At 43.7% G+C, this 26,907-nt stretch overlaps 4 protein-coding genes across 7 annotated transcripts in view; all 4 read left to right on the top strand.

Annotated features, from left to right (window-relative positions):
- LOC124849314 (homeobox protein Hox-C10a-like) overlaps nucleotides 1–26,907 on the top strand; it is a 55,826-nt gene that overhangs the window by 21,539 nt on the left and 7,380 nt on the right. The window contains exon 3 of one of the 3 annotated variants that reach the window (XM_035643926.2): nucleotides 18,685–18,726. The exons of 1 other annotated variant lie outside the window; for it this stretch is intronic. The gene's annotated coding sequence lies outside the window, so the exon portion shown is untranslated. Of the gene's footprint in view, nucleotides 1–3,066; nucleotides 3,194–18,684; nucleotides 18,727–26,907 lie in introns of those variants that run through there. One more of the 3 variants, XM_047330863.1, reaches the window with a different exon arrangement.
- Nucleotides 4,880–10,150, top strand: hoxc6a (homeobox C6a). 2 transcript variants are annotated; one of them, XM_035643941.2, is made up of 2 exons: nucleotides 4,880–9,384; nucleotides 9,836–10,150. In XM_035643941.2, exons 1-2 carry the CDS (start codon nucleotides 8,988–8,990, stop codon nucleotides 10,141–10,143), a joined length of 705 nt encoding a protein of 234 aa, XP_035499834.1. In that variant the 5' UTR covers nucleotides 4,880–8,987; the 3' UTR covers nucleotides 10,144–10,150. The 2 variants fall into 2 exon arrangements, with proteins under 2 accessions (XP_035499834.1, XP_035499832.1); XM_035643939.2 differs by having other exon boundaries at nucleotides 4,881–9,384; nucleotides 9,833–10,150.
- Nucleotides 10,303–14,905, top strand: hoxc5a (homeobox C5a). Its single transcript, XM_035643931.2, has 2 exons — nucleotides 10,303–12,396; nucleotides 13,724–14,905. Exons 1-2 carry the CDS (start codon nucleotides 11,925–11,927, stop codon nucleotides 13,930–13,932), a joined length of 681 nt encoding a protein of 226 aa, XP_035499824.1. The 5' UTR covers nucleotides 10,303–11,924; the 3' UTR covers nucleotides 13,933–14,905.
- The window catches only part of hoxc4a (homeobox C4a), a 10,538-nt gene continuing 7,375 nt past the window's right edge, over nucleotides 23,745–26,907 (top strand). Inside the window, exons 1-2 of the mRNA XM_035643930.2 lie at nucleotides 23,745–24,180; nucleotides 24,692–25,052. Of these exons, the coding sequence (XP_035499823.1) occupies nucleotides 23,745–24,180; nucleotides 24,692–25,052 (797 nt within the window). The remainder of the gene's footprint in view (nucleotides 24,181–24,691; nucleotides 25,053–26,907) is intronic.

Genomic DNA, 26,907 nt, shown 5'->3' with positions numbered 1-26,907 from the left:
CTGGCGCATTGAGCCGCCGCTTCTCCGAAGTTTGTCTAATTTAAAAACTTTGCAACTTCATCGATTAAATGAACGCCACACTTGCAGACGTATCCATTTACCTTTTAAGGAACGGCTGCGAGTCCCGCTCACAGCATGCGTCCTCTCCAAAGCCCGAGTCTGTGTTTGATTCATCCTCTTAATAATAATTTTTTTTTAAACACTTCCTCTCTGCAGGGAGGACACGCAGCTTTTCTTAATGAATCTTGGGATGAACGATGGCCGTTTGAGAGGAGATTAACAAACATCTGCTGGCGTGTTATGTTCACAATCAGACTAAATGATGGCAGTGCGTGAGGGAGGCGTTGTGCGTCTGTGTGCTGCTTCGGACCAGAAGCACGACTGGACGCTCCTGCTACAGAACCTTTTGGAAAGCAAAGCGCACGAGAGGCCAAGTGCAGGTAACACCTTGAGTCTCACCTTCTCGTCCTCTCCTCGCTGCTGCTGCTGAGTTTTATGGTGACTAATAACTGACATGAGCAGTCTCCATAAAATCCGCAGCAACATTTGTGCACAACTTGCCTCAAATACAACGAGTGTTGGTCCCTTTTCGCGTCGTTACATCTGGCAAATGCTCGAATACATTCATAGAAATCTGATCCCCCTTCTTTTTTTTTTCAAAACGTGTAATTTGACCTCTTCCTTTTCCACCTAGTGTTTGAAGCAGAATTTTACAAGCTGTGTCGCTGACACAGGCCCACAAACAGGGTGCCCGTTCCCTTGCACCTTTTGATTATACTTTCCTATTATGATTTCCTTTTTTTAGTTTATTTTCTTCTTTAAATAAATATATTCTCCCAGCTGCTTGTCGACTAACTGTTAGTCTTAGTTTCTCTCCCATTGGAGTCAGTGTCAAGCATCTAAATTATTCAGAGCTTCTGCTTGGTGCGTCCAGTCTCTCTGCTCAGGTATACAGGCCTATTATCATACTGTACTAAACTATGTGTCAGCAAATTAACTATTAAGCTGAGGTCTGTAAGAAACACTGTGGATGCCAATACTTAACCATGGAGACCATTATCAGGTGTGATCGCTAGGAGACTCGTAGATCCTCGCGAGGAAAGGTTACAAGGCCATAGTCTTTGAATTAAATCCAGTGTGTTTATTTATTTCTTTTTTTAATTCAAAGGTAGATTGTGGAATTTTGAAAAGAAAATTAGACCGGAATGGAATCCTGTATTTATTTTATCTAGAGAAGGAAGAAAAAGAAAGGAGGTGCAGGATTTTCCTCAGTTGATCTAGTTTTATTAACATCTTGCTAACTTGAACAGAAAAGGACAAGTACAACAACAGAGAGCAACATGTCTGACTGGTGAAGCTGTAGACCAACGAATGTACAGCGTTACAGGCTGTTTGGGCGAATTCATTAGTCCTTAATGCAGTAATATAATAGTACAAAATTGAACATAATATCAGACGGCAGATAGGATCGAGACTTGCAGCTCATCAGTATGTTATATTTTTCTCTCCTCTAAATGAATCAATGTGGCCTTCCTTTTCATTCTGGGCAGTTTATTCCTCTATTTGCGTGCGTCCCTTCCTTTAGTAAGTTCCGGATGTGTCCCCGAGCTCACAGGTCGGGGCCCTTTTGTGTGCATGTTTGTGTAAGTTTTACCACAGGGTTGACATTGCCTATAAAGTTTAGTGGACCTGCTGTAAACTTTATTGGCGGTGTAAAGGCGCAGCTCGGATGCGGGTTTGCATCTTTCGTCCGCGTGTGTGATGCCGAGGCTCAGCGTAGGGACCGCGGCCGGCAAAGGACGAGATGCAACCGCTCATCCAAGTACGTGACACAGATTTCTTTTTTCAAAGTCATTTATTTTATTCGTCACAGACTATTTCTTCCCTAGAAAAGCAAAGCGTGAGGGTCTTTGTTCTGTGCTTTACGAGATAAAACCGTCGCCTTTGGCTCCAACACGACGACTTCTCCTCTGTTTATCTCTGCATCTGTTTTTCGTGTATTTCGATGCAGTATATTTGCAGAAGGTGAAATAATCATCTCATAAACCCAGTGGTGGCCTCGTGTTCTCCATATATCTCACATGTAAAAAAAAATGTCCTTGTTTTCCAAAGGCATATTTCTTGTTCCTTCTCTGTGTGCAAAAAAACCCAAACTTGTTGAAAGTCTGAACCATATATACAGTTTGCAGCCTATGGTTTTACACATGGAACAAGCTGGCGTGCTTGTTCCCTGCAGGTTTCCATCCAGTTTGGAAAAGGAAGGGGGAAAAAAAGAAGCTTGTATCCGTTGTAGCCACTAAGTTGAATGTAGCATTGATTGTTGCTGTTATGTTTGCACCATGGAGTCTGTAGTGGATGCTGGATGCGTGGAGCAGTAAAACCCTGACATCAGATTACTGTCATATAATCCATCCTGAGAGCCGGGCAGACAGACAGTGGTCCTGTCATGGAAGTAGATTAGCCTGATTCAAGTTTAATCAGACGTCTCTCTCTATCTCCAAATCTGTCTCTCTCTTTATCTCTTTCCCGGTCTCCCCTCCCTCTCCTTTTCCCACTCACACTTTTATTACCCGTTTCCCGTTGGCCTGGGCACTATACGCGTTGTTGGCATACAGCTTGAGAACGCTCATATCTTTTTATTTTTTTTATTTTTTTGTCGCACGTCTTAGCCCATATGTGTGACATACGGAATTTCAGCGTCTCCATATCGTGTGGCCATTTTTGGTTTTGTGACATCGGGAGAGAGAGAGAGAAAAAGGAAAAGGGAAAGATGGGTGCAAACATTCCTGGTTGTTAAAGGGAGAAATTTACAGCTGAGTAATAAAAGTTTACGACTGAATCCTTCCTGCGATTGGCTGCGGCGAGCCACGTGGCACACGCTCTATGAACATGAACTTTATGCTGTTGTCTATTCTCTAGTCCTTCCCTTGTATCAGCAGCAGACTAAGCTTGGGCGTAGAAACGTCCCTTTTCTTCCCTTTTTAATCCAACATCAAAAACACAGCACTGTCATTTTTTGTGGCGCTACTTCGAGTGATATTCATCCGATCTCCGACTTCCTGACAGAGGGATCTTCGGGACAGTCGCCGCCTCTGCCGTCCGCCGCCTGCGTCTATCCCCCCCGGAGGCAATAAAGCCGCGACTGGGTAGGGAAAAGGAGCAATCGAGCCTGCTAGAGAACGACTTTCCCCTGGTACACAGCCTCACTGCCTCCACAAGCTCCGTGTCGCCTCGACGTGAGGACAGCCAGCAGTACGCGGGAGATGTGCGCTTTATTGATATTCCCCCTTCCTCGCCATCGTGACCCCTCAGCTGCCGTGTTGGATCACAGAGACGCCACAAACCACGGACATCCTCTGAGGTAGGATTGCACATATTCATCTGTCGCTCTTTCCCTATATGTCTTGTGGGTTTTTATTTGTGTGTTGGGCAATCGGCCTTGGTTTTCGGGCTTCGTGATGAGTGATGCGGATGAGTGTGAGTGTGTGAGATCACGGGAAGAAGGCGGAGGCGTCTTGTCTGTGTGTGTAGCTGTGACCTGACCTGTAGCACCGGAGGCTGCTGCCATGGTGCCCACGTCGACCGCCACTGTGCCTTTAGTGGCTGGTGGCACAACCCCCCCCCCCCCCCCCCCCCCCCCAGCGAGTGTGTGCCCGGCGCCCCAGCCCACATTAGCAGAGCATTTTTACACATGCCGTGTCACTTTAGTTGTAATACATCGCCCAATGATAGTAAAGTTCCTCATCACTCACAGGCCCCTCTGACCAGGCAGTGACAAACAACGTCCCGGGCTGACTGATCTACTCCAATTAGCCCATTTCTTCTTCCCATGCTTGTTGTCACTTGTTATATCCAGTCTGTGCCAAGAACCTCCATAACACACAAACACACACACACACACACACACACACATACACACACACACACACACACACACACACACACACACAATGCTGTTTGTACACATTGACTCTCTCGGCAGCGCCCCCTAGCGACCAGCGGCGCTGCACGAGGAAGTGGGTGGGTATTGAGGCTTGTTGTTTATGGCTGCTGGTTTTCGGCGGCGGTTCACTGCGGATGTCAGCTGATCCACCGCTGCCAGCAAGGAACTGCAGGAGTGTGTGTGTGTGTAGTGTGTTTGTTGTATTGTCTTTGAAGAAGGACAAATCCGTTTGCTTATTTGTGTAGTTCGTATACAATGAGGTGCAGTGATCTATAAGGACAAATGGCTCTGGGACATAACCACTGATGACGTTGTGAGCAGTTAGCATGTGATTTTATTTAAACACCACGAGGAAGAGAAAAAAAGTCTTAACAAATATCCTGATTATAATGAAATCCAGCATCAGTGACAGTGATCATGAAATAGTAGTGAACAGGGCGTTGTAGATGAGTGTTACACATCACATGATATGGGCCAAGTTGTGATCAAATACACTTCAGATCGAAGACGGATTGTCAACGTGTGTGTGTGTGTGTGTGTGTGTGTGTGTGTGTGTGTGTGTGTGTGTGTGTGTGTGTGTGTGTGTGTGTGTGTGTGTGTGCGCGTGTGCGTGTGCGTGTGTGTGTGTGGTTCAAGGCGACAGGAAATCAGGATCAGGAAAAAAATCAGGAAAGTGTAAATGAAAAAAATATATCAAGTACTGGGGCCTTCAAAACAAAGTAGTGTATTTATTGCAAAGGCATAGTATGTGTGTAGGAGTGCGCGTGTTTGTGTATTTGAAGTTGTTCTTATCAAGATTCAGCTTGGCGAAAACGTTCTGTTGCATTCTAGTTTGTGCAGATACAAATACACGTATTGCAAGTATTGTCTCTCTCTCTCTCTGTGTGTGTGTGTGTGTGTGTGTGTGTGTGTGTGTGTGTGTGTGTGTGTGTGTGTGTGTGTGTGTGTGTGTGTGTGTGTGTGTTTTCCTCCTGAAGCTCTGCAGTCTGGAGAGTTTTAGTCTGGTCGAACACAGTGATCGGCACAGCCTCGGTCTGGAGGCCTTTGAAGTCTTATAACCTACTGTTACACACGTTGTGTTGCTTTTCCCTTATGATACACTGTTGTTGTAATGGATCGTGTCTGCTGCTGCCCAACATCACTACCTGCAGAGAGAAAGAGAGACTTTTAATGCATGCCATTTGGGTTGTTAGATACATTTGGTTTAAAACAAGAGTTGAAAACCACAGTCCATTGTTTTGCCCTGCAGTGTGTTTTTAAAAAAACCCAGAGATGGGTTTCACTTAAAACTCCATGAAGTCATGAATCTGTCCGCATCACCACATTTAGAACCTCACTTACAAATCCCGACAGGACAGAAAGTTTGCCTACTAATGGTCATAATTTATGATGTGTGGATCAACATGCGCTCATTGGGCAACAGCTTCCTGAGTGCTTAACGAGCATAAAGTCGAACACTTCCGGACATTAATTGGGCCGGCCAGCGATGGTAAAGTGCTTATAGAGGGGGCTTTACATTGTTAGTATGTGAATTACTCCTTATTAGTAAGGTTAGAGGCGGGGGAGAGGGAAGAAAGGCATCAGGGGCCGGCCAGACTTTGGCTTCCTCGTTGTGTTTTTAATCATGGCCGATAATGTCGAGATTTTACACGTCCCATATAACTAATCCTGAGTGATGTTGTGATGCTGGATATTGAGGCACATCTACAGCCTCTGCATGCGAAAGAGAGAGAGAGGGGGGAGATAATACAGGACATGGGCCCCGTTGTGCTGCAGGGGAACAGGCAGTCAGACTCAGGCCTTCAGCGGGGAAACTATAATGTAAATGTGACCTCTATCAGTATCAATAAGTAACAGGATAACACCAACAAATACAATAACAATAATAATAATAATGATAATAATAATAAAGAAATTACGCAATGTCTCTACAGCCTCCATTGAGAATTCACAAATTAAGAGCGTACTATTCATTATTAAATTCTCGATGCCGTTTATTAATTTCACTGGTTAGTGCTTGGTACTATACTTTTTTTTTCTCGTCTCAGGCGTCCAGGTTCTTTTTTATTTTTCTGTTGGTTTTTTCCACACATCGCTGGTCTCACATTGTCTTCGGAGGATCTTGGAAACCAAACGGCTTCGTTCCGTCCTGCGTCAAAAAGCCGCGCATGTGATTTGCCTCTCGGGCTGCAATAAAGCACTAAAACACGAGGGGAAAGAATGACCTTTCTAATTCTGCGCACTGGCACAACCTCTGCTGCATTCCAACCTCCCCAGTCCACACATTGGCTTTACTGTTCAGCCTTTATTTACAACCTGGACTGTTATGGAGCGGCGGCGTGTTTTTTTTGTGGGGTGGTGAGAGGGGGCTGAGACTGACAATCAGCCTGAGGAGAATCTGCGTTTGGAATCCCAAATTATTATTATTTTTACAATACAATTTGAGTACAAATCAAGCATTGCAATAGATCTATTAATTAAAAAAAAAAAACTGAGGTTGGCCTGGTGTTGACAATAGAAATTATACGAATGACACAAAGACTTTTACAAATCTTGTCCACACGTTGTATCTGACATGTGAGCATGACAGATTCATAAAGTAACATTGACCACCAGACACCATATTTATCACACGTCGTGGTTTGTTTATATTCTTAGATTTTCAAATTCAAAGGTCCACGTTACGGCCAACCCACTTTTTAACGTTTTTACGCATTTTGGTCCTGAGCCTGTCTCGTCTGGGGGGTGACAATGAGTTGATTATAATTCAGGGTCTTCTGTCTTTGATTTACTCCGCCATCAAGTTGTTTTTTTTTATTAATATCAGAATGAAGAGAAGAAAAAAAACAAATCTTAAGACAGCATCAGAGCAGAGGGACGTTAAATCCTTCAACTTTTGAGCTACATTTGCCCCAAATTTTGGCCACGCGGATGTCACATATGGTCACGAATACGCTGAAGGGGAAACTTTTATTGCACCAGCGACTTCCTCCTCTTTGTTCTTGTCTCTTTTTATGGGCTATTCAGGATCCGAACAGCAGAGCAAACTGTGCTGCACGTCTAAAGGCTGCGAGTATTCACCCTGTATCGAAGAAATCAATGAGGTGGACCAATAGGTTGCTGTGGCCACGACGACTGCGTTCGAACAGACATTTTCAATAACTGCATCGATTATTCCATCGCTATCCATTATGGTCACTCGCGAAAAGACAAGACAACGTGAACGTTATTGTTACAAATTAAAACCGTGGCGTTTATTTTTCATTTAGTTTAAACGCGCATCTGAAAACAAATTAACATCGGCTTAAAAAATGCGTAATGTGCAAATAAATATATATTTATTCAATTATGTTGATTAGAGGGAACCGAGAGTGAGAGGCGCTGTCTTGTATAATATCATTAATGTGGATTTTTGGGGTTTTACGCATTTAGAGGAAGCAGTCATGCTCCCCCACATTTGCTAGATTTTTTTTTCCTAAAACACCTCTTAAGTAATTTCCAAACCCATAATTTGCTGCTAAGATAATTGTCGGTTGCTCTTTCCTCTGTGTGTGTCACAGGAATGTCGAAGCATGATCAGAGCAGGGGGGAGGACGACTGGAACATTTGCATAAGCATTTCAAGACGTCGATTTGAGAAAAAAAAATGTAAATCAACTGTTAACTTCTGTGCGTAAAACTAAAGTAAAAGTCTATGTCATGAGTGGAAGAGACTGTACCTGAGCTCATAGTGAACACCGGCCACAGTTGACTGGACCTGTGGAGGATTGTGTCTGATGTATGCTGCATGGACAGTCGCATAACTCACAACATTATTTTTTTTTAAAAAGAGTGGTAGAAATGATCTTCTCGGGCGTTTACTTCTCGACAGGACCTATACACGCTTGTCCACATGCTGCGCGTTGCTTTCATTTCTGAGCTCGGGAGATTGCTGCTGCTGTTGCTGTTGCAGGGCTTTGCTGCAGAGATAGTTGTTGGTGAGCTGTGGAACGTCACTTGTTTTATTGCCCTCACAGAAGAGAGACCATAAACGCATTCTTACCACCTACACCCTCCACAGACAACCTCCCCCTCTTTTTGCTTCCCTGCAAAAGCATGGAAATTGCTTCACATGCCAGATAATTCATACACAATGGAAACATTAACAGTATGTTGGAAACTCGTCGATGTGGCTGAGATAAACAACGAAATGCCAATATTCATTATAGTCCCCGTAGACAAATGTATTTAGATAGGGGATCACTGCAGTGGTGTTGTAAAATTAAAAGTGTTTCTGCGCACACACACACACACACACACACACGCACGCACACACACACACACACACACACACACACACACACACATACACACACACACACACACACACACACACACATACACACACACACACACACACACACACACACGATAAAACAGTATCGGTATCACAGATGAGGGTTTGGTATCGTATCTCGAGCAAAACTGATTTAATACCCATTCAACTCTTTAAGACTCCTTTCAACGTGAGCTCGTGTGTGTTTATCCGCCTCCATGTGAATGTGTTCACTGCAACTGAACGACACTGGCCACAGTCCGCGTCCCACTTCCTGCTTTTAACACCACATCGCTCAAACTTCGCGTCCAAAACGTCTCGAATGGCCAGGCTGCGCGGAGTGCCACTCCAAATCTGCGCCGTGTTTATCGGCATTTAGCAGTAATGTTCAAGCGCTGAGCTAAAAGCTACAGTTTCCCCTCAACTCCTGCCTCTCAATTGGCGGAGAACGGTCAGCTGACGTTGTCATATTGTCTCTCACCGAGCCAAGCCTCGGCTATAACACTCGGGTTTGTGCGTCTTAACCGGAGATTGGAAATTAATAATATTGAATCCTCAAAGTAGCCCACGTCGGAGCAGAGAGACGGAAAGTCGCGGAAAAAAGAGAGGAGACCTTGGAGAAAAGGTGTGGTTGGTTGACAAGAGACGGGAAGGAGATTTACAGAGGAGGAGATTGAAGAGAGACCGATCAAGAAGTGGGGAGAGTTGGAGAGAGGGTTACACGCAAGGTATGAATTCGTATTTCGCAAACCCGTCGCTCTCCTGCCATTTATCCGGTGGTCAAGATGTTTTGCCCAACGTCCCCCTGAACTCCACCACCTATGACACAGTCAGACATTTTTCGTCGTACGGCGCCGCGGTGACCCAGAATCGGATATATACACCTTTCTACTCCCCTCAAGACAATGTGGTCTTTGGGTCTGGCAGGGCACAGTACGAATATGGATCGAACGTGTTTCTTCAAGACAAGGACGTGCTGCCCAGCTGCAGACAAACAAACATGGGACTCAGTGCACAGAGCCACATTGCTCAAGAGTACAGTTTGGATCAAGGGAGAGCAGGAGCGCAGGAGCAGAAGAGCAACATCCCGATCTACCCGTGGATGCAGCGAATGAACTCACACAGCGGTGAGTTTTACTACGACAAATAAATTAAGCGAATGGGCCAGTTTTACGATATGTCTTACCAAGAGAGTAAGTTACTTTTTATGACCCCATAAAACATTACTGTATTCCCCCGACTTGTAGATGGGCCCTTTACATGTGCAAACAAACAGCTTTCATTTTAAGAATGATATAGTAGCGATGATCAGTAACGTGAGACAGAGGTGGGATGCACCATAGGATGCTTTCCTTATTTTAAGTAATAAAAAGCAAAGGTTCCCTTTGAGGCAGGAATATGTTTTACCGCTAAAATGTGTTTATTTTTCTTTGTGGGTGGAGATTATAGTTGTGAGTCCAACGAAGAGACACAGTTCATGCGTAAAGTGCCCAAATATTATCAGGTTTTCTTTTTAATGTCAACTGTCCGAAACGTGAAAGGTTACAAAATGAGTGACTTTACTTTGTACCCCAGCAGGAGTGGGCTACGGGACAGACCGACGCAGAGGACGTCAGATATACTCTCGTTACCAAACACTGGAGCTGGAGAAGGAGTTTCATTTCAACCGCTACCTGACCAGGCGCAGACGCATCGAAATCGCCAATGCGCTTTGTTTGACGGAGCGGCAGATCAAAATCTGGTTTCAGAACCGACGCATGAAATGGAAGAAGGAGAGCAACCTGACCTCCACGGTGACTGGGAGTGAACAGACAGGAGCCTCCCCGGAGGAGGAAGGCAGTGGCGCAGTGGAAGAAGGGAAGGATGAGGACAAGAAGAAAGAATAATTTAAAAGAAGAAAAAAAGAAGTGGAGGGAAGAAAAAAGGAACACCTGATGAGCATTAAAACCCAACATAACTACCTAAAAAAATGGACTTGAGAGCAGCTTCACTGCATGATGGCTGCCCCGCAGCTCGCCCTCTTATATCTCATGTTGACCAGGAGTGTTGAGCTTCAGAAGTCGAATCATTTCAGCCACAGTTTGGCCCCTGTGACATTTGGGGTGCTGAGGTTTTTTGTTTTTTTTAAATGGCAATGTCACACTATGTATTGTGAAAATAAAAATAAGTATTAATTTCTGTGTTATTTCCCACGCCAGTAAAATATGTGTGTGTTTATGCTCCACGTCCCATCATCACTGTGAACTGTTCGATCACCTCACAAAAAACGCGGTGTTGGTCCAGACGTATAAGTCAGTATTGTACATGCACATTCCATGGAAAAGGAAAGGGAGCGAGCGGACTCTTCGTCTGATCACGGCATATAATCCAGTACTTGAATCGTCCGCAAGAAAAAAAAAAGCTACATTACTACATTAAACCCTGAAAGTTGCACGGATAGTCAAAACAATCCACAAACACACACACACAACTGAAATGCTTGTATATAATCCAAGTGCCAGTATATTATGTAAAATCCCGAGAGGACTTATGTGCATTTAGCCGCTTTGGTAGACGCTGTATAACATAAAAAATTGCGCTTATCCCCTTTTTTTTGTTTTTTTTGGACCATTGACTCAATAGGATTTCCTTGTGAGATAGATTTGTACACTAGTAATTCTTCACCTCTGTTCGGGAGTTACGAATTCATGTTTTTGTCATAATTGTGTATCATGGAATTAAACATTTGTTAAACTTTCCTGCTTGTGTTGTGTTCATGGACGCACTATACACACCACCTAGCATATACCATGTCAGATGACCGTAGACAGAAAGTGCGTAAAATACGCACCAAACTCGGTACGTACGTGTCCGGGGAAGTTTGGTGGTACACTTTAATCACATCATGAGGGGAAATTTGGGAACAAATGGGTTGACGAAGTAGATGTTTTTAAGGCAAATTCGGGCCTTTTAAATAAGAAATATTCGACTTTCTGGATGAGGTTATAGGAGCAAAGGAATGAGCGATGTGTCCAACATTCACTTTGACTTTCCTGTAGCTGTTTTACTGTAACATAACTTTAAGAGACGTCGAAGTTTCGAGTCCATGCGTAAATATATTCAAATCAACCAACACTTTAAATGACTATTATTATTATTTATATTTAAGATTATTATTATTGTTATTATTATTATTAAGTCGGGGCTAACGGTGGACTCGGGGTGTGTCGGGGGGCACAGAGCTCTGGCCGGTTCCTGACCGTCCTGCCCCATACCAGACACCAGATGACGCTCTTGTCTTACTGTCCTGCCCTTTTTCGCGCTAAAGATCCTGGTCCTCAACAACCAACAGCTCAAAGTTTACCGGACACGTTTCTCCTATTCATCAATATCCCCATTGAGTATCAAAGCCAATTTATGACTGGCCAACATGTGCACGTGATCCCATACAAATACACCATATTTGGGCAGCGCACGTCGGATCAAGAATAAAAAAAAAGATACCAAAGCCTACTCCACCTATAAATCCTGGATTATTTTTTTAAAGCAAGACAGCTCTGAATTTTCCAAAAGCGGCTACCAAGAAAAGCAATGATCAACAAAAACAAGGAAATAGCCGCAACCTGCAACATCCCGCCGCCCTCTCTAGTTTAAAAAAAAAAGAGAAAAGTATCGGTGGTGGTTGAACATGAGCTCGTATGTTGACAGCTCCAATCTCAGGCAAACAAGCGAGACAACTTCTCCCAACAGAATGTTTAGTTTCGATCTATCTGGGCACACGTCCAGCCGCTACGAGGATGTTAATGTGAACGGGATATTCACTTGTCCCGTCCCCACGACCTCTGTCGAACGGGAGGAGATGAAAACTAGCCTGCGTGGCAATGCGGATACTCCTCTGCCGCCGGGACCACAGATAACCATGGTCTCCAGTAGCTCGTCTATGGACGCAAGCGGGCTCAACTACGGCGGCGGCTGGGGCGAGGGGGCGGACAGGGACCCGGAGCGGAGCGCGAAATCCGGCGGCAACAAGAGCCAGGAGGGCGACAGACACGCGGAGAGCGCGCAGTCGGCGAAACGCATCGCAAACGCGAGCCAGCGTCAGGACAGTGAGCCGCGGCCACAGATTTATCCATGGATGACAAAACTGCACATGAGCCACGGTAAAGTTTGCCTATTTTTCTGAAGTGCGACTAGAGATGCGTTTCCCGTATTCACTCTTTACGCCGCAACACTTCTTTTCGCCAGCTCCACTTTCCCCTCTTGAGTTTTATAGGCCAAACGCAGGAAATAATAAAAACTCGCGGTCATAAATTTTATGACAAAGGCATCCATTGCTCGTAAACCTGCTCTGTTACGGTGAAGAGGTGATCTGTGGGGTGATTTATGGTGGTATAATTGGATAAGAGAACAAATCTGTGATGTGAAATAATATTACAAATTCACCACCATGTATTAGTTTTTCTTTACCCCCCCCCCCCCCCCCTCCTCGCTTTGTTTATAGTCTCAGTTAAAGTGCATGTTTTACATTATCAGACTCGCTATCTCTTGTGTGTGTGTGTGTGTGTGTGTGTGTGTGTGTGTGTGTGAGAGAAGCTTTAGCCTTAAATTGAACTCTGGGAAACACCACTGCCCTGACCCAATCATGAACTTTTCACCTCTAAAACATCTGAATAGGGCTGCTCCTGCTCCCATAGCCGGGCTGCAGATGGACACTGAGCACATTTGCTGCAAAACACAAGAAGCTACTTGTGTTTTTTTTGTGTGTTTCCCCCACACCACAAACATCCAGGGGTCACACATAGCAGGAATGTAAAAAACATTATATATATATATATATATATATATATATATATTTAAAGTGCAGCAGCGAGGGCCTGTTGCTTTACTTAGCACGCATGTGCACGATCAAGTCTATGAATGGGAAAATATATATCTGGAGAGCGTCACTTTTCCATTTTCTAATCCCACTTCTTTTCATTTTACACATCTGCTTTTCCTCCCACGGTGTTCCACGGCGGTATTAGGGCCGAGGCCAGTTTATACCGGGAGGCCACCAACACCATCACTTAAACCCCCTTTTTTACATGTTGAAATGTGACTCCTGTTTTCATATGTTTTAATGTGAAACGGTGTCGAGGTCCCCTCATTTAAACGGAGCACATTTATTGGGTCTAGTTAACCATCCTTATCAGCCTCACATCAATTTTTATTACACTAATCCACAGTAAGTCATATCAGGTTGAATTAGGTTATGCAAAGATATTTGATCTTTCAAATGAGGGTGGCAGAGGACATAAATATATATATATTTTTTTGCCTGTATTGCTTATTTCTATGGATAGGCATGACCCCCCCCCCCCACACCCCACCCCTACCCCCCTTTATTTTTATTTCCAAACGTAATAATATTATTATCATCCTTGTTATCATATTTATTGACAACTTTACACTTCTGCTGAAAGCTAACTCATTTTAATACCACTTCAGAATCGGAGGGTAAGCGGTCCAGGACCAGTTACACCCGCTACCAGACTCTGGAGCTGGAGAAAGAGTTTCACTTCAACCGGTACCTGAGCCGCCGCAGGCGCATAGAGATCGCCCACACCCTGTGTCTAAACGAGAGGCAGATCAAAATCTGGTTCCAGAACAGGCGAATGAAGTGGAAGAAGGACTCAAAGATCAAAGTGAAGGAGTAGCGGTGCTCCGGAGAACGGATGGGGAGGGGGTTGCATGCAGCACGTTCTCCACAGCCCCAACACTGCACAGTGCTGGAGTGCCGCCTGACCTCCGGATGAACTGCTCGGAGCAGTGACATCATGACACCGCTCTGTGTGCTTCATCACCAATTATGTGTCACTCGCTGCAGTTTGGGACCTAATGCATTGAATATCGCTCACTTTGATCCATCGGTTTACATTTCTAAATTAATTTGCTGGCCATGCGATGATAACCTCACTCGACTGCACGATGGGAACAAGAGGTCGAGGGGAGCCGGGGTCCCTCGAGCTGCGAGGCTCTTCGGGCTCTGCAGTGCACCGAAATCCTGCACGATGCTAATACCAGTAATCCATGTTTTCAATAAGGACGACAGGCTGGGTGATCCAACTGTACATCATCATCGTGTGATTAAAAAAGAAACTTTAAGGACAAGGGATCAAATGAAGGCAAACAAAAAAAAATACTAATTCAGACTGTGTTGGACCCGTTAAGAGTTTAACAAAACTAAAAACAATTTTTCCACCACCTTCCCCTTTTTCTTTTCTTTTTTGAAAATTTACTCTCTGACATGTTGCAGTGCGAAGTTGTTGGATGTGTGATGTCTGTTAGTGCGTGGATTTCTTTTCCAGCCATGTTTTTCCTGTCATATCCCTGTGAATCCCAAATCCTTGTGTAATAATTCTGCGACTGTATGTGATGATGTTGTGATGTGCAATGAAGCCACTTCTCTTCCTCCTTTGTAAACGGAAGGTGCCTGTTTTACACGAGGCCTATAGAAAAACCCATGGGTGGCTCATCTGTTGATTGTAACCAATAAACTCTCATCATTAAACCTGAGAACATTTTCCTATTGTCAAAAAAAAAGCACATTTATCTTCTCCTGCTTTTTAAATTGTAGAATTTTGTGTTATACGACTCCACTGAATTAAACTATTTAGAAACTGTAAAATATATTTTTTTTCTTTGTATTCGTCCATGCTGCTCACATTTATTTTTAGTCCCACTCGGAACCGGCAAGAATTTCATTGACTGACAACAACGCGCTCTGAAGTTTAAGGGCCCCCCTCATAAAACTTTTATTGCCCCTTTTCCACCACTCCGCCACAGTCAGACTCCGCTTCCTGTTTTGTCAGGCAGAAGGAAGAGACGCTCCGGCCTGTGATAACACTCGCCCACAACACAACACTGGACGCAAAACTTCGCTTTCCTGTGGCCGCAGCAGACTTTACGCGCCGTCCTCGTCGCGGCCATATGGCCACTTCGCGGTGTGGCCCTGCTCTTTAATCCTGCACGTCGTTACGTTGCTGTAGTTAAAAACAACACCGTCTGCTCGCGTCGAGGACATAAAACCCCCCGTGCCATGTTGCTGGAAGTCTGCACTCTGCAGCTTTAAGTATAGCGTGACGCAGTGTAGCCCCAAGGTTATGAGCTAATTCCTCTCTAGCACTATACTTAAAGAAAAAGAAAAATCAACTCACCTCGCCAAACTAATAGCTTCCTATTCAACTTCCTTGACGCTTACCGAGAGTCGCTGAACGCAGCGTCCACTTTCTCTGCCCCTCTGTTGGGGCCTAACCTACACGTGGACGATGTATTGGATCTCCCTTTTTCTATGTCTTTTCTTTTAGGGGTATTTTAAAGTTTACAAGGTTACATATGCCAATTGCCCCGAGCAGGGCCTGTGAATGGTGCACGAGAAGCACGTGGTGTCATTTAAGTGGGTTTTATGGCCTGGAAGAGCTGACAAACCTTCGATATATACACATCATATATAATCTTAACTGTCCGGAATCGCAGCTGCTGGCTTCCCCTTATCTGGGGGAAGAAAAGGTTCTGTGTGGCAGTGGGGATGCAGTACCTTTCCCCGGACTGTGTAGTCGGTGTGGTGCGAAGGACTGAGAGAGCTGCTGCTGCAGTAAGTTGCCTTTTTAACTTTGCCTGCACAGGCCTGCGACTGTGCAGTGACTTCAGCGTGCAAGTAAGAGATTGTTTAAATTCAAGTGTGACTGTTTGGATGCATGGTTTGTGACAGTGAGAAACTGCAATTTTAACGGTCGTGTAAATGATAGAGAAAGAGTTTTAATATAATTATAGAACAATGACGTTGTTTTTTAAATAATAATCGTGAAGATGTTAGTTTTGAGAAATTTATATGAGACGTTTGATGTTGCGTATTTAGTCCACTGGAACCGGAATAGTAGGAAAAATTACAATCATGGTTTGTCATGAGGCTTATTTTTAGTTTATTTCATTTGATTTTTTTACGCAGCATCCTCCTTATGTTTATATCCACATTTTCATCTTGAGAAAAACTTTTTTTTTTAAATGAACGTTGTAATGTCTCGCTGCTAAAATTTTAGACACAGCATCCTGTCAGTAGGAGAAAAGAAAAATATTTGCAAGAAATGTGACGTGGGAAAAAAAAGAAAGGAAAATTGCCAGCAAATCCAAAATCATCTGGCGTCCACATTCATCCACCCCACCCTTTCTCTCTCTCCTTGTCTCCCTTCAACACGTGCGTGTTGATTCTCTTTCTCTACTGATCCTACTTCTATTTTTTTTTTACCAAGTTTTAAATGAATTAATTTGTGATTACAGTTTGGCAGGGGCCTATAGGTGCCAAACAATTTGTAACTGAAACAATGTGTTGAAGAGAAAATGTGATGCTAAAACGTTGTCCAACAGGTTCAAAGATTGTGTGTGTGTGTGTGTGTGTGTGTGAATCTATAAACTATCTTTAAAAATACAAAACGTGCCGATGAAATGCTTCATCTCATAGTTTCACCTCGACATGAGGTTAATGTTTGCTCTCACGACTTCCTCTTGTTTTAAGGTCATGGCTGCAACAAGGCACAGGCTTAATTCAAAGACTCTCATGTAAATGTGGCATGATCCAAACTCAAACTCGTAATTCATCAATGCATCATTTACAAAGAGGCAGATTTCTTCCAGAATATATCAGAAGTATTTTCTTAGTTTGTTAGTCCTGTTTATATTTTGCAGCATGTCCCCTCGTACTCGTTGTCCCGAACTGCAGGAGCAAGTCTGAATTCATCAGTTTTTTAGAGGCTGATGAGACGACGTGATCGTCACATCTTTTAACTGCGTAACGTCTTGTAAAAAGCAGTTCAGCATAGAAATAACACTGTCGTCTAAGTCAAAGTGTCGAGCTGAAAAATGGCAATTTGTTATTATTATGTCCAGAGTTTGGCTCGGGTGGCAGAGCAAAGTGCAGCAGGGATGCAGCACACTGACTGTGAGGCAGCATCTGATCAGAGAAATTAAATAATGACACACATACACAAAATGTGAGTCAACTCACAAGTGAAACGAGTTTCCAGGCTTCAGGTTCAGTGCACACATGAACCGAGGGGCTGAGCAGTAACTGCATTATTGCACCTGCACGTCTGACTCACTGTGCGAGGCCACTCACTCTTTGGGGTGTTGTTGTTTTTTAAATTTTATATTTTGTCTGGATCACACAGGTCTGCTTTCAGGTGGGCAGGATGATCAATCTTACACTTCCAATAGGGGGCACTGTGCAACACCATCATGTGTGGGTAATATGGTTTGGTCGTGGTGGGAGTGGGGCCGGGGGGGAGATCTTATATTCCCCAAATTTTATTTCATTTAGCCATGTTATTATTATAATAATAACGATTGTATAATTATTATAAATATAATGTTATTATATATATTTTTTCCAACAAATTAGAGGAATTTAATGTGTCACATCACATCTTCATACATGTTTCAGAACCCTTATCTTAGTCTACATTTTTCTTTTTATCCTCACGACTTTTCATTGATTCTCGGGTGAAAGTTTGATTGATCTCACTTTTTTTTGTGTGTAAAGCACAGAAACAAGTGAAAGCGTCTCAACATCCGTTTTCACCGCCACGTCCTCGTGTTGTCCCTTTTCTTTTGACCTGTGGATCTGACACCGTCATCATTCAATCCGCAGAGGTCATATCCGGGTGAGCGCAGACTTCCCTTTGTCTGAGCCCAAATAAGAACCATAAAATGCCATTACATCGTTCTCTAGTACAGTCGGAATTTATTTACGACGTGAAGACAAAGTCGTGATTTTTTCTTTTTTTTTTTGCTATTCACTGATCGCCATAATTCAGCCGCGCCGAAGTCCAGGGGATTTCTATTCCGAGAACAATTTGCCCAAGGAAAAACCAAAAATACTTGTAGATTTAGTTTGACTGTCAGAACGTGACCCGTCCTGAACGTCTGTCCTCAGTCGCAGTCCTGCAGGAGCAGTCAAAGCTTGTTTCTGGGGCAGCGCCCTTCAATCAGCAGAGATCAGAGGCGAGGGGACACACGGAAGCATCATTAAGGAGAAGTAATAACGCCACATATCATCACTGTGCTTTCTGTGTTAAAAAAACGGAAGTTTCTTAATGGTGTAATGTATATATGCCTCTTCGATTGTGTTGCTCATATTTTCATTTCATTCATTTCATTCATTTGTATCATGATGGTGATGGCAAGCGAAACATGTTCCACACGATGGAGAAGTTCTTCTTCACATGTTGTGACTTAATAAATACTCGCTCACGTGATTCAGTGGATATGTGTTTGATCAATGTTTTTAAACGTAATTGTAGAAAGAAAAAGTCAAATTTCCCAGAATCCAGTGGGGAAACATGTAATTTTCTACGATTATGTTTGGACCAATCTTGATCTAATTTTTGGTCCTTTTCTCTTTTCTTTTTTCCCAGACAGTCCATCGGGTGAACACGAGTGGGGCCGTGGATTTGTCAGTAAGTGTTCTCCTTCGCCTTGTCCACCTGGCTCCAGTCAGGACACTATAAATGGCGCTGCTCGTTATTTGGCTTTAGGTGAAACAGCTGGCTCCGAAATGAGATCACCGATGCTGGTGTTCGCACTCTTTTACGAATTTGTTCTGGTGTTGATGTGATGAGCACAATCTTGAACAATTTCGGTTATTTTTTCTTCTCCTTTCTTCTCAGATGCTAAAACAAAAAGCCACTAGTCACGCTCTCGTTACTGTCTCTCCGCAGTCTTCTCGGGTCCAGTTAACAGTTGGAAAAAGTTGCGTTGAACACTGCAGCTAATGAACCACACGCTGTAATGAACTGCGAACCAACCAATGGTTTCTTGGGGGGCATCTAGTGTTTTAAACCCCCCTCTGCTGCCCCATGACTGCTGCTCTTACATGGCTTTCATATTTAACTAGTCTCCAGTCTGCTATCGGCACTTCATTAAAACTTTTTTTTTTTTTTGTTTTAAGTGGACGATGCAACCTTTACCGTTATTGCTCCTGGGGAGTCTGCGCGTGCGAAAAAAGGGCTATTAGGTTAAGGAATTGATTAAAAGTGCATCGCAGCCATTTTCATCAGGGAGGAGGGATATCGCTGCACTGTCAGGTGCCGCTGGTCCACCAAATTAAAAACAGCCACGCGTGGACAGAGCAGCCGCCTCCTCCACATAGTTTTGCAAAGATTTATAATGTTTACATATATGTACATGTGTGAACACGCTTGTACTGCTGTTATTTTGCGGGGGTTATAAAAAAAAAAAGAAGAGGGGGGGGGGCTTGCCAATTTCTCAAATGAACAAATGAAACATCAAATTAGTCCGCCTGAGGGCCTCGTTTTTTGTACTTCTGCATTATAACTAGTTATTGAACCTGGTGCAGGATCTGAAAGCCATTTGCGGGGAGAAAGAATTCATTTCTGTCCCTCCATCAATAATCCTTGGCAGTGAACTATTGGAAGCAGTCAAACGCGAGGGGTGAAACGCGGGTCAGGCTGTCTCACTAATATTAAAATGCGTGCGCCGGAGCGCGTGTGGGGGGGGGGGGGGGGGGGGGGGTTGTGTGTGTGTGTGTGTGTGTGGGGGGGGGGGGGGGGGGGGGGGGTTATGTGTTGTGCGCACATGGTCGGGTGCACCGCAAACGGCACGTATTTAGATGAGCACATACAGTATGACCAACCCAGATGAACGTGAGTCTTTTTTTTTGTACCCCTGTATTTTCGTTAGTTCACTGACTCTTGGTTTAGGGTGCAGTGCTCTTCAATTAAAAAAAGAGAAATTGTTGTACAGAGTGCACGCGGAGGAATATGCAGATAGAGATGTATTTTGACAGTGCCTCAAGTCCCCCAGTGCACTTCCACTGTAATCAATTCCATTGATTCACAATCGGAGCATGTTTGCTGTTTTTAATAAGCCCGGAACGGGTCACATGTCTGATATTGCATTTTTCATCCGAAGCTTTTCTCATTAGCTTTACAGGGTGGCAGGAAGAAAGGTTACCGCGCGGTCAGTATGTTAATGGCGAGCAGAAGAAATGGCTGGGAACAATGGAAACTTATTTTTCATCAGCGCTGTCACGCCGTCCCTTTGTACCCCCCCCCCCGTTTGTGACGGAATATTCATATAAGAGCCACCTCAAAGGCAGAGGTTGAATGTGGCGAAAAGAGCCTCTTGTCCTCTGCACACGACGTGCGTGTGACTGTGTGTGTGTGTGTGTATGTGTGTGTGTGTGTGTGTTAAGCCTTCGCAGGGACATTTTTTTTAGAGGAAAAGATGTTAAAAGTATGATATCATCCCTAAATGTATTAGGAGCCAAACCGAAATGATTTGTGTGATTTGTGTGTGAGTAATCCTGACACTCAGCATCCGTTCTGGCGCACGTTTTGTTATTGCAGCCTTGTAATATTTTGTGACGACACCACATAGTCTCGATTCCATGCCAGTCCAGTCACGCACACACACACACACACACACACACACACACACACACACGATCACCTGCATGCACAGACGTAAGCCTGCCGAGATTCCCCCTTGGCGGTTTCTAACCTAGAACACATTAGTTGTCTATATGTACCCTGTAGAACCGAATTTGTGTGCAGTACAAACAATCGCAAATACGTCTCTACAGGAATACATGGGCAACTGAAATACCACGCCTGCCCAATGGATTCCTTGGCTCCTGCTCCTCTGCACGTCTCTCTGGCTTTTATTTCCTTCTTTTCTTTCTTCTCTTCCCTGCTATAGGAGCATCAGTGATATGCACATACAGACACTTACAGCAATGCAATCCCATTGTTGTCACAAAAGGTATACTCACAACCCAGACATGAGTCGGTGTTACAGGCCACAGAGAGAAAAACCCATGTGTGCAGTCTGCAGTTTCTACTGTCAGACCCTGTAAAACACGTTAGGAACCAGAGGTCGTTTAAAAGTGACTGATTTACGGCATTTTATTGCTCTATAAAACGCCTCTAACATCCACACTAGAGGTAATAGAGATGTCATGTGCATTCTGTACAAACAGGACGGCCCAGAAATGTGCCATTTGCCTTTTGATTTAAAAAAAAACCCAACAACAACCATATATGTAATTATTGCTGTGAAAACAGGGACAACTGTTAACTGTCGATTATCATCATTTCTACATTCAAGTATATGTTGATTATACCCCACAACTGGAGACTTATCTGTGAAAGAATGAAAGAAAAGGAGCAGTCTAAATGTTTTTTTTGGGTGGGGAGACTGCTGACCTATTAGGGAGTTAACCTCCCTCTCTCTCTCTCTCTCTTTGACCAAAGCTGATTGTGAGATAAGGATGAGGAGCCTACAGGGCATGACAAGTTTATACAACCAGGCGGTATCACTTTACAATACAACAGCATACCTTTCAGTAATGGGGCTGCTGACGAGCAGAGCCTCAGCCAGGATCAGCACTTTACATGTGCAGGCTGCATTTCCACATATATGCTGCAGGACTGAAATATTACAGTCATTCATTTATTCATTTTTTGAAAATAAGCCTTGACTTGTTGCATGTGTGTTGTGTTCAGCTATAGTTATGTAGGATATTGTTGAACATTGTTGCGTTTTGTTTCTGCACCGACTTGTGTTTGTTGGACTCTTCAGACTCACGCTCTCGAGATTTAGATTGTAGCTGCACTTTCTCCTCAGCTGATGGTTGTGATTGTCCACACTCGGATTGAGTTCATTCACTTCATTCTTTGTGTGCTGTTATTTGGGACTGTGACAAAAGCTCAAAACATGTAAGAGATTAGGACTTTTTTAAATGTTGCAAAGACACAGAACCACGAGGCGGTGGAAAGAAAACTTTCAATAATTGAAACACAAGATAATCTTTGTTTGAATTTAATAATTTATTTTAATGTTTGTTTAGCTTTTTTATTATTATCTACAAGCATGGTATCTCTTGGCAGGCCTGCAGTACATACAGGGGTGACTGTTCAGTTACTGAGGTGTAAGTGTTTACTGCTGCTGCAAAATGCAACTCAAAAACTCTTCTAAAGTCATTGTGCCACAGTCGACTGCAGTTAAATCATCCGATTAGTGTTTCGCTGCTCTCTGGTACCACCACGGTGCTGCTCCTCCGCCCTGACGGCAGGTTGTAGCTTGGTGTTAGTCTGGTCTGTTGGCTGCTCCCCTGGTGTTCAGTCTGTGGCATCAGCTGTGGTGTTTCAGTGCTCTCTTGTTGTTTCTGTGACAATCCTCTGGTGTTTTAGTGACATTACAATGCCCATAATGATACTGAATTGGACATATAGAATATTCATTATCTAATAGTTGTATATCATTCAGAATTACAAGTTATTATTAAAGGTTAAAGCCAAATGTTGCCTTCAGGCTTTGTCATTCAATACTTTGACCCTTTTTTACCCATTTTCTCTTTATTCTTACAATCTTATTATGCTGGTTCTCTTTGTTGTGCAGCAACCTTTGAGTCCAGCCACTTTGAGAATAAGTGGGACTCTATGCAGTATAATATATTCATAATGTATGCAAAACTATAGTCCAAAGCATAAATATACATGACTGTTTAGAAATCAGTTTTATTCATTTCTGTATTCGGTATATCTTGGATTTTATTTATTCATTCATTCTGCTACTGTGATATCCAAAACAACTTTAAAAGTAATTCTGTTATCAGATTAAGAAACTTAACCAGATTTTTTTTTTTTAAAAGAAAAAAAAGTGGAACAACCAGAAAAAATCCAATGTCTCACACTTGAGCAAAGGCTGGTGTTCAGGCGGTCTGACTCTTCCCGTCCACCTTTCTCCAACATCGTAGATGATCGTCCACCTTTCTCCAACATCGTAGATGATCAGAAATCAACCACACCTCCAGAGCATCTCACCACTCGCTCCAGTCCTCCCTGACATTCAGAGTCACAGTAAACCTGTTAGATATCAGTGCTGGATCGGAAGAGCAACTCACATGAAGTGATGCAGCTCTAATTCTTAAGTGTATTAATGGACCATGATTTGCTTCCCAGCTGAAGTAAAGCTGGTAAAGACTGTGCCTCCATTAATTAGCAGATAACCTTTATATAAAGGCAGTGCAGCCTAACAAAATGATTGGTTTGCTATTGTTGTACCTTATCCTTGGCAAATCACCTATTGTCCCTTTGAATAATTGAGACTAGCGGATCTTGCCTGTTTTATTTTCTCCTTGGTCAGCAACTAGCTACTAGTTTTGTCCTCAAGATCAATTGCTTTGGTAACACAACCAGAGAGAGAGAGAGAGAGAAAGGGAGGGAGAGAATGAGAGAGAGAGGGAGAGAGAGAGAGAGCTTTGTGCCCACAATGGCGTCTGTAGGTATGCTAAATACCTCTGGTTCCTTATCCGGGAACTACCTCTCACTCTGCCATTGGGCCATTGAGTCACGTGGTAAAAGTAACTTTACAGGGCTGCTCGCAAGTAGGAGGGCTTTATGGAGCAGAAAAACGACAAAGCTAGAAAAATTATTTTCCACTCCAGAAATTAATGATCATGAGCTCGTATTTGATGGAGTCTAACTACATTGATCCGAAATTTCCTCCATGCGAGGAATATTCGCAAAATAACTACATCCCCGAGCACAGTCCAGAGTATTACGGCCGCGCAAGGGACCCTGGCTACCAGCATCACCACCAGGAGTTATATCCTCCGCGGGCGAGCTACCAGGAGCGCCAGTTCAACTGTGCAAGCATCCCCGAACCCGACACGCCAAGGGGACATGGAATACCCCACTCTGCGCACCTGCTGACAGGGAAGGGGCAGCCTGCTTCATGTGAAACCCCACAGTTGTCCATGTCCCCCGCCACCCCACCGGCCGCCACCTCCGCCTGCAACCAAGCCACCCCGGAGCATCCCAACAGCACAGCCTCCTCCAAGCAGCCCGTGGTGTACCCGTGGATGAAGAAAATTCACGTCAGCACTGGTAGGCAACTTGTGTGTTTATGTTCCCTGCTCTCCTCGCGCGGCGCTCTCCCTTTCCCTCCCTTTATCAGTCCCTCTGACTCCCATCTCGTTGCCAGCCCCTGTTCCGATAGCAGGGAAGCCTTTGAAATGGCACAATTGAGGCGGATTTACGACTCGGCATTGGTAATTACACCCACCATAAATTTTATAGCCGAGGTATACTCAGGGCAGCCGTATCACCATGTGGCTTCTGCTGTTATGTATTGCGCGATATAGAGAGGGGGAGAAACGAATAAGGAAGAAAAAAAAATTGAGCTTTGTAATCTTGCATTAATAATTTAGCCCATAGTTGGATGTGACTGTCCCTCTCATTACGCATAGATTTCTTAACTTCCCTTTTAAATTCCTCCAACAGCTAAACATTCATATCCAATAAATCTTTCCAGCCATATCTCAGCTGAGGCCATTCTTGTTTACCCCTCCTTTCCTCCCTTTCTCTCCACTTCTCCCTTTTTTTTCTTCTCTCCCAGTGAACTCTGGTTACAATGGGACGGAGACCAAGCGGTCTAGGACAGCATACACCCGCCAGCAGGTCTTAGAATTGGAGAAGGAATTCCACTATAACCGATATTTAACTCGGCGGAGGCGCATCGAGATCGCCCACACCCTGGTTCTCTCCGAGCGACAGATAAAAATCTGGTTTCAAAACCGCAGGATGAAATGGAAAAAGGATCACAGGCTGCCGAACACCAAAGTGAGATCCTCCTCCTCCTCCACCACCACCGGGTCCAACACAAGCTCGGCAGCCGGCGCTGTTGCCGCTGCCTCGGCCACTAACACTGGGGCCCCCGACGAACTCACCGGAGCACAGCATGGCGAGGATATTACCAGGTTATAAAAAAAAAAAAAAAAACACGAGCCACGATTGTTGGTATAGAAGAAGAACTGGTTATTTATAGAACAATTATATATTTTGTTTTCGTAGCTATCTTGTGCGGTTTCCTTTAAGTCCAAAGTTATATAAAATGCATGTTATATAGCATGGATTACTGCGAATACCGATGAATTATTTTTACGTGACACAGGGTTTAATTTATTTGAAGCTCAATTAAAATGATGTTTTTTATTAAAAAAAAATGTTTTGAATGAAGGAAAAAAAAGTAGAAAAAAATATACATTTTATCAAAATGTTATTGTGGGCCGTTCTTTTGCCCTGCTGCCCGAGGTGAAATGCACAATCTATTTATTTCAAGCAAACACTGGAAGGAAATCAATATAATAATAGTTATTTTTGGTATAAAAAATAAGCTGGAACACACCGTTGATCTTGAACTTGTATGTTTAGGATAATGACAATGCGTGAATTACCTCGTGTATTTCAGAAACAGGATCTTAATTTTTTTTTTTTCCAATTCAGTTTTGTGGTGTTGATGTTGTGTTTTAGAGCCGTTACCGAGCAGACTATTGTGAAATGCAATAAACGGAGTTTAGTGTTCTTGTGCTAAATCATATTGGTCAATAAAACAGTGAGTGTCTACTAGTTTTATATAAACGTTTGGGTTGAACTTCATTTTGAGGCAAGTTGAGGTCTAAACCACTGTTTGGCGATTTGGATCAATCTCCTTAAAAAAAACAAAACCTTGTTTGAATATTTGAACATTTTATGAAGGGGGAGGGGACAAGAATCACTGTGTTTTTCAAAACTGTGTGGATCAAATCCTGCAACTATTAGTTTTTTTGGGCGTCTTTGGCTGAGCAATGTGTGCAGACTGTGTGTGTGTGTGTCTGTGTGTGTGTGTGTGTGTGTGTGTGTGTGTGCGTGTGTTAGTTTGTGTGTGTGTGTGTGTGTGTGATAGTGTGTGTATGTGTGAGTGCCAAAGCCTCACTCATAATGGACTCAAGTTATTTCTAAAAATCTGAAAATGAAATAGTTTGCGCTGTGCATTATGTGCAACCTCATCAGTCTGAAGGGCATTCAATTACCGCTAAAGACGAGCCACCGGGGCCCTCCCCCCATTCCACTCCACACTGCACTGCCTCCGCCACGGCCACGACAGACTCCGTCCCCCGAATTGATCACGAAGCTGCATGCGATTCATTTAGACGACCTCTGTGTTAGACACTCTAGATTGTTGTGGGAAATATTCTCGTTCCTTTTTGTATAACTATAAGTAGTTTCCCTGGATTTCCCCCCCTATAACCCAGTGCGCCATCATGCCACTGAGTTTTCAAATGCATAAATATATATAAAAATTCAAATACAAAAAGAATAACAAATTGAAGTCGTGAATTGCAGACAGATTGAACATAATGCGTCGTGTGGTGTAAATATGAGAGTGAGGATGGTGACGGAGTGAACCAGCTGACCTGTGTTAGCCTCTGTGGCAGTGTGCCTGCCTGCATGAGGAGCCGATGTTTTTCGTCTGTGTTCACTCTTTGACTTTTGCTTGTATAAACATTTTTTTACATGCCCCCCCCCCCTTAAAAAAACCCTCCCCTCCCCCACAGAGTGTGCAGCAGCAGCTCGCGAGAATACAAAAAACCTGCGTTTTCAAAAAACGGCGCTAAACATCTCATCTGGCAGGAAGAGCCACAACCACACACCACAGGACTGTACAGACCTGCCGGACTGAGATACAGACGTCTGACAAAATAGCATCTGAATACTTGTGAACTGTCCCATAACAATTTAATTTCTCAAACAGATGCAATTGGGTTTTTTTGGGTGGGGGGGTTGCTTTTTTTC

This window comes from Scophthalmus maximus, chromosome 3 (genome assembly GCF_022379125.1).
Source record: "Scophthalmus maximus strain ysfricsl-2021 chromosome 3, ASM2237912v1, whole genome shotgun sequence".
NCBI lineage: Eukaryota > Metazoa > Chordata > Actinopteri > Pleuronectiformes > Scophthalmidae > Scophthalmus > Scophthalmus maximus.
The sequence above is the reverse complement of the archived record's forward strand: the minus strand, read 5'-3'. Positions and strand labels throughout refer to the sequence as shown.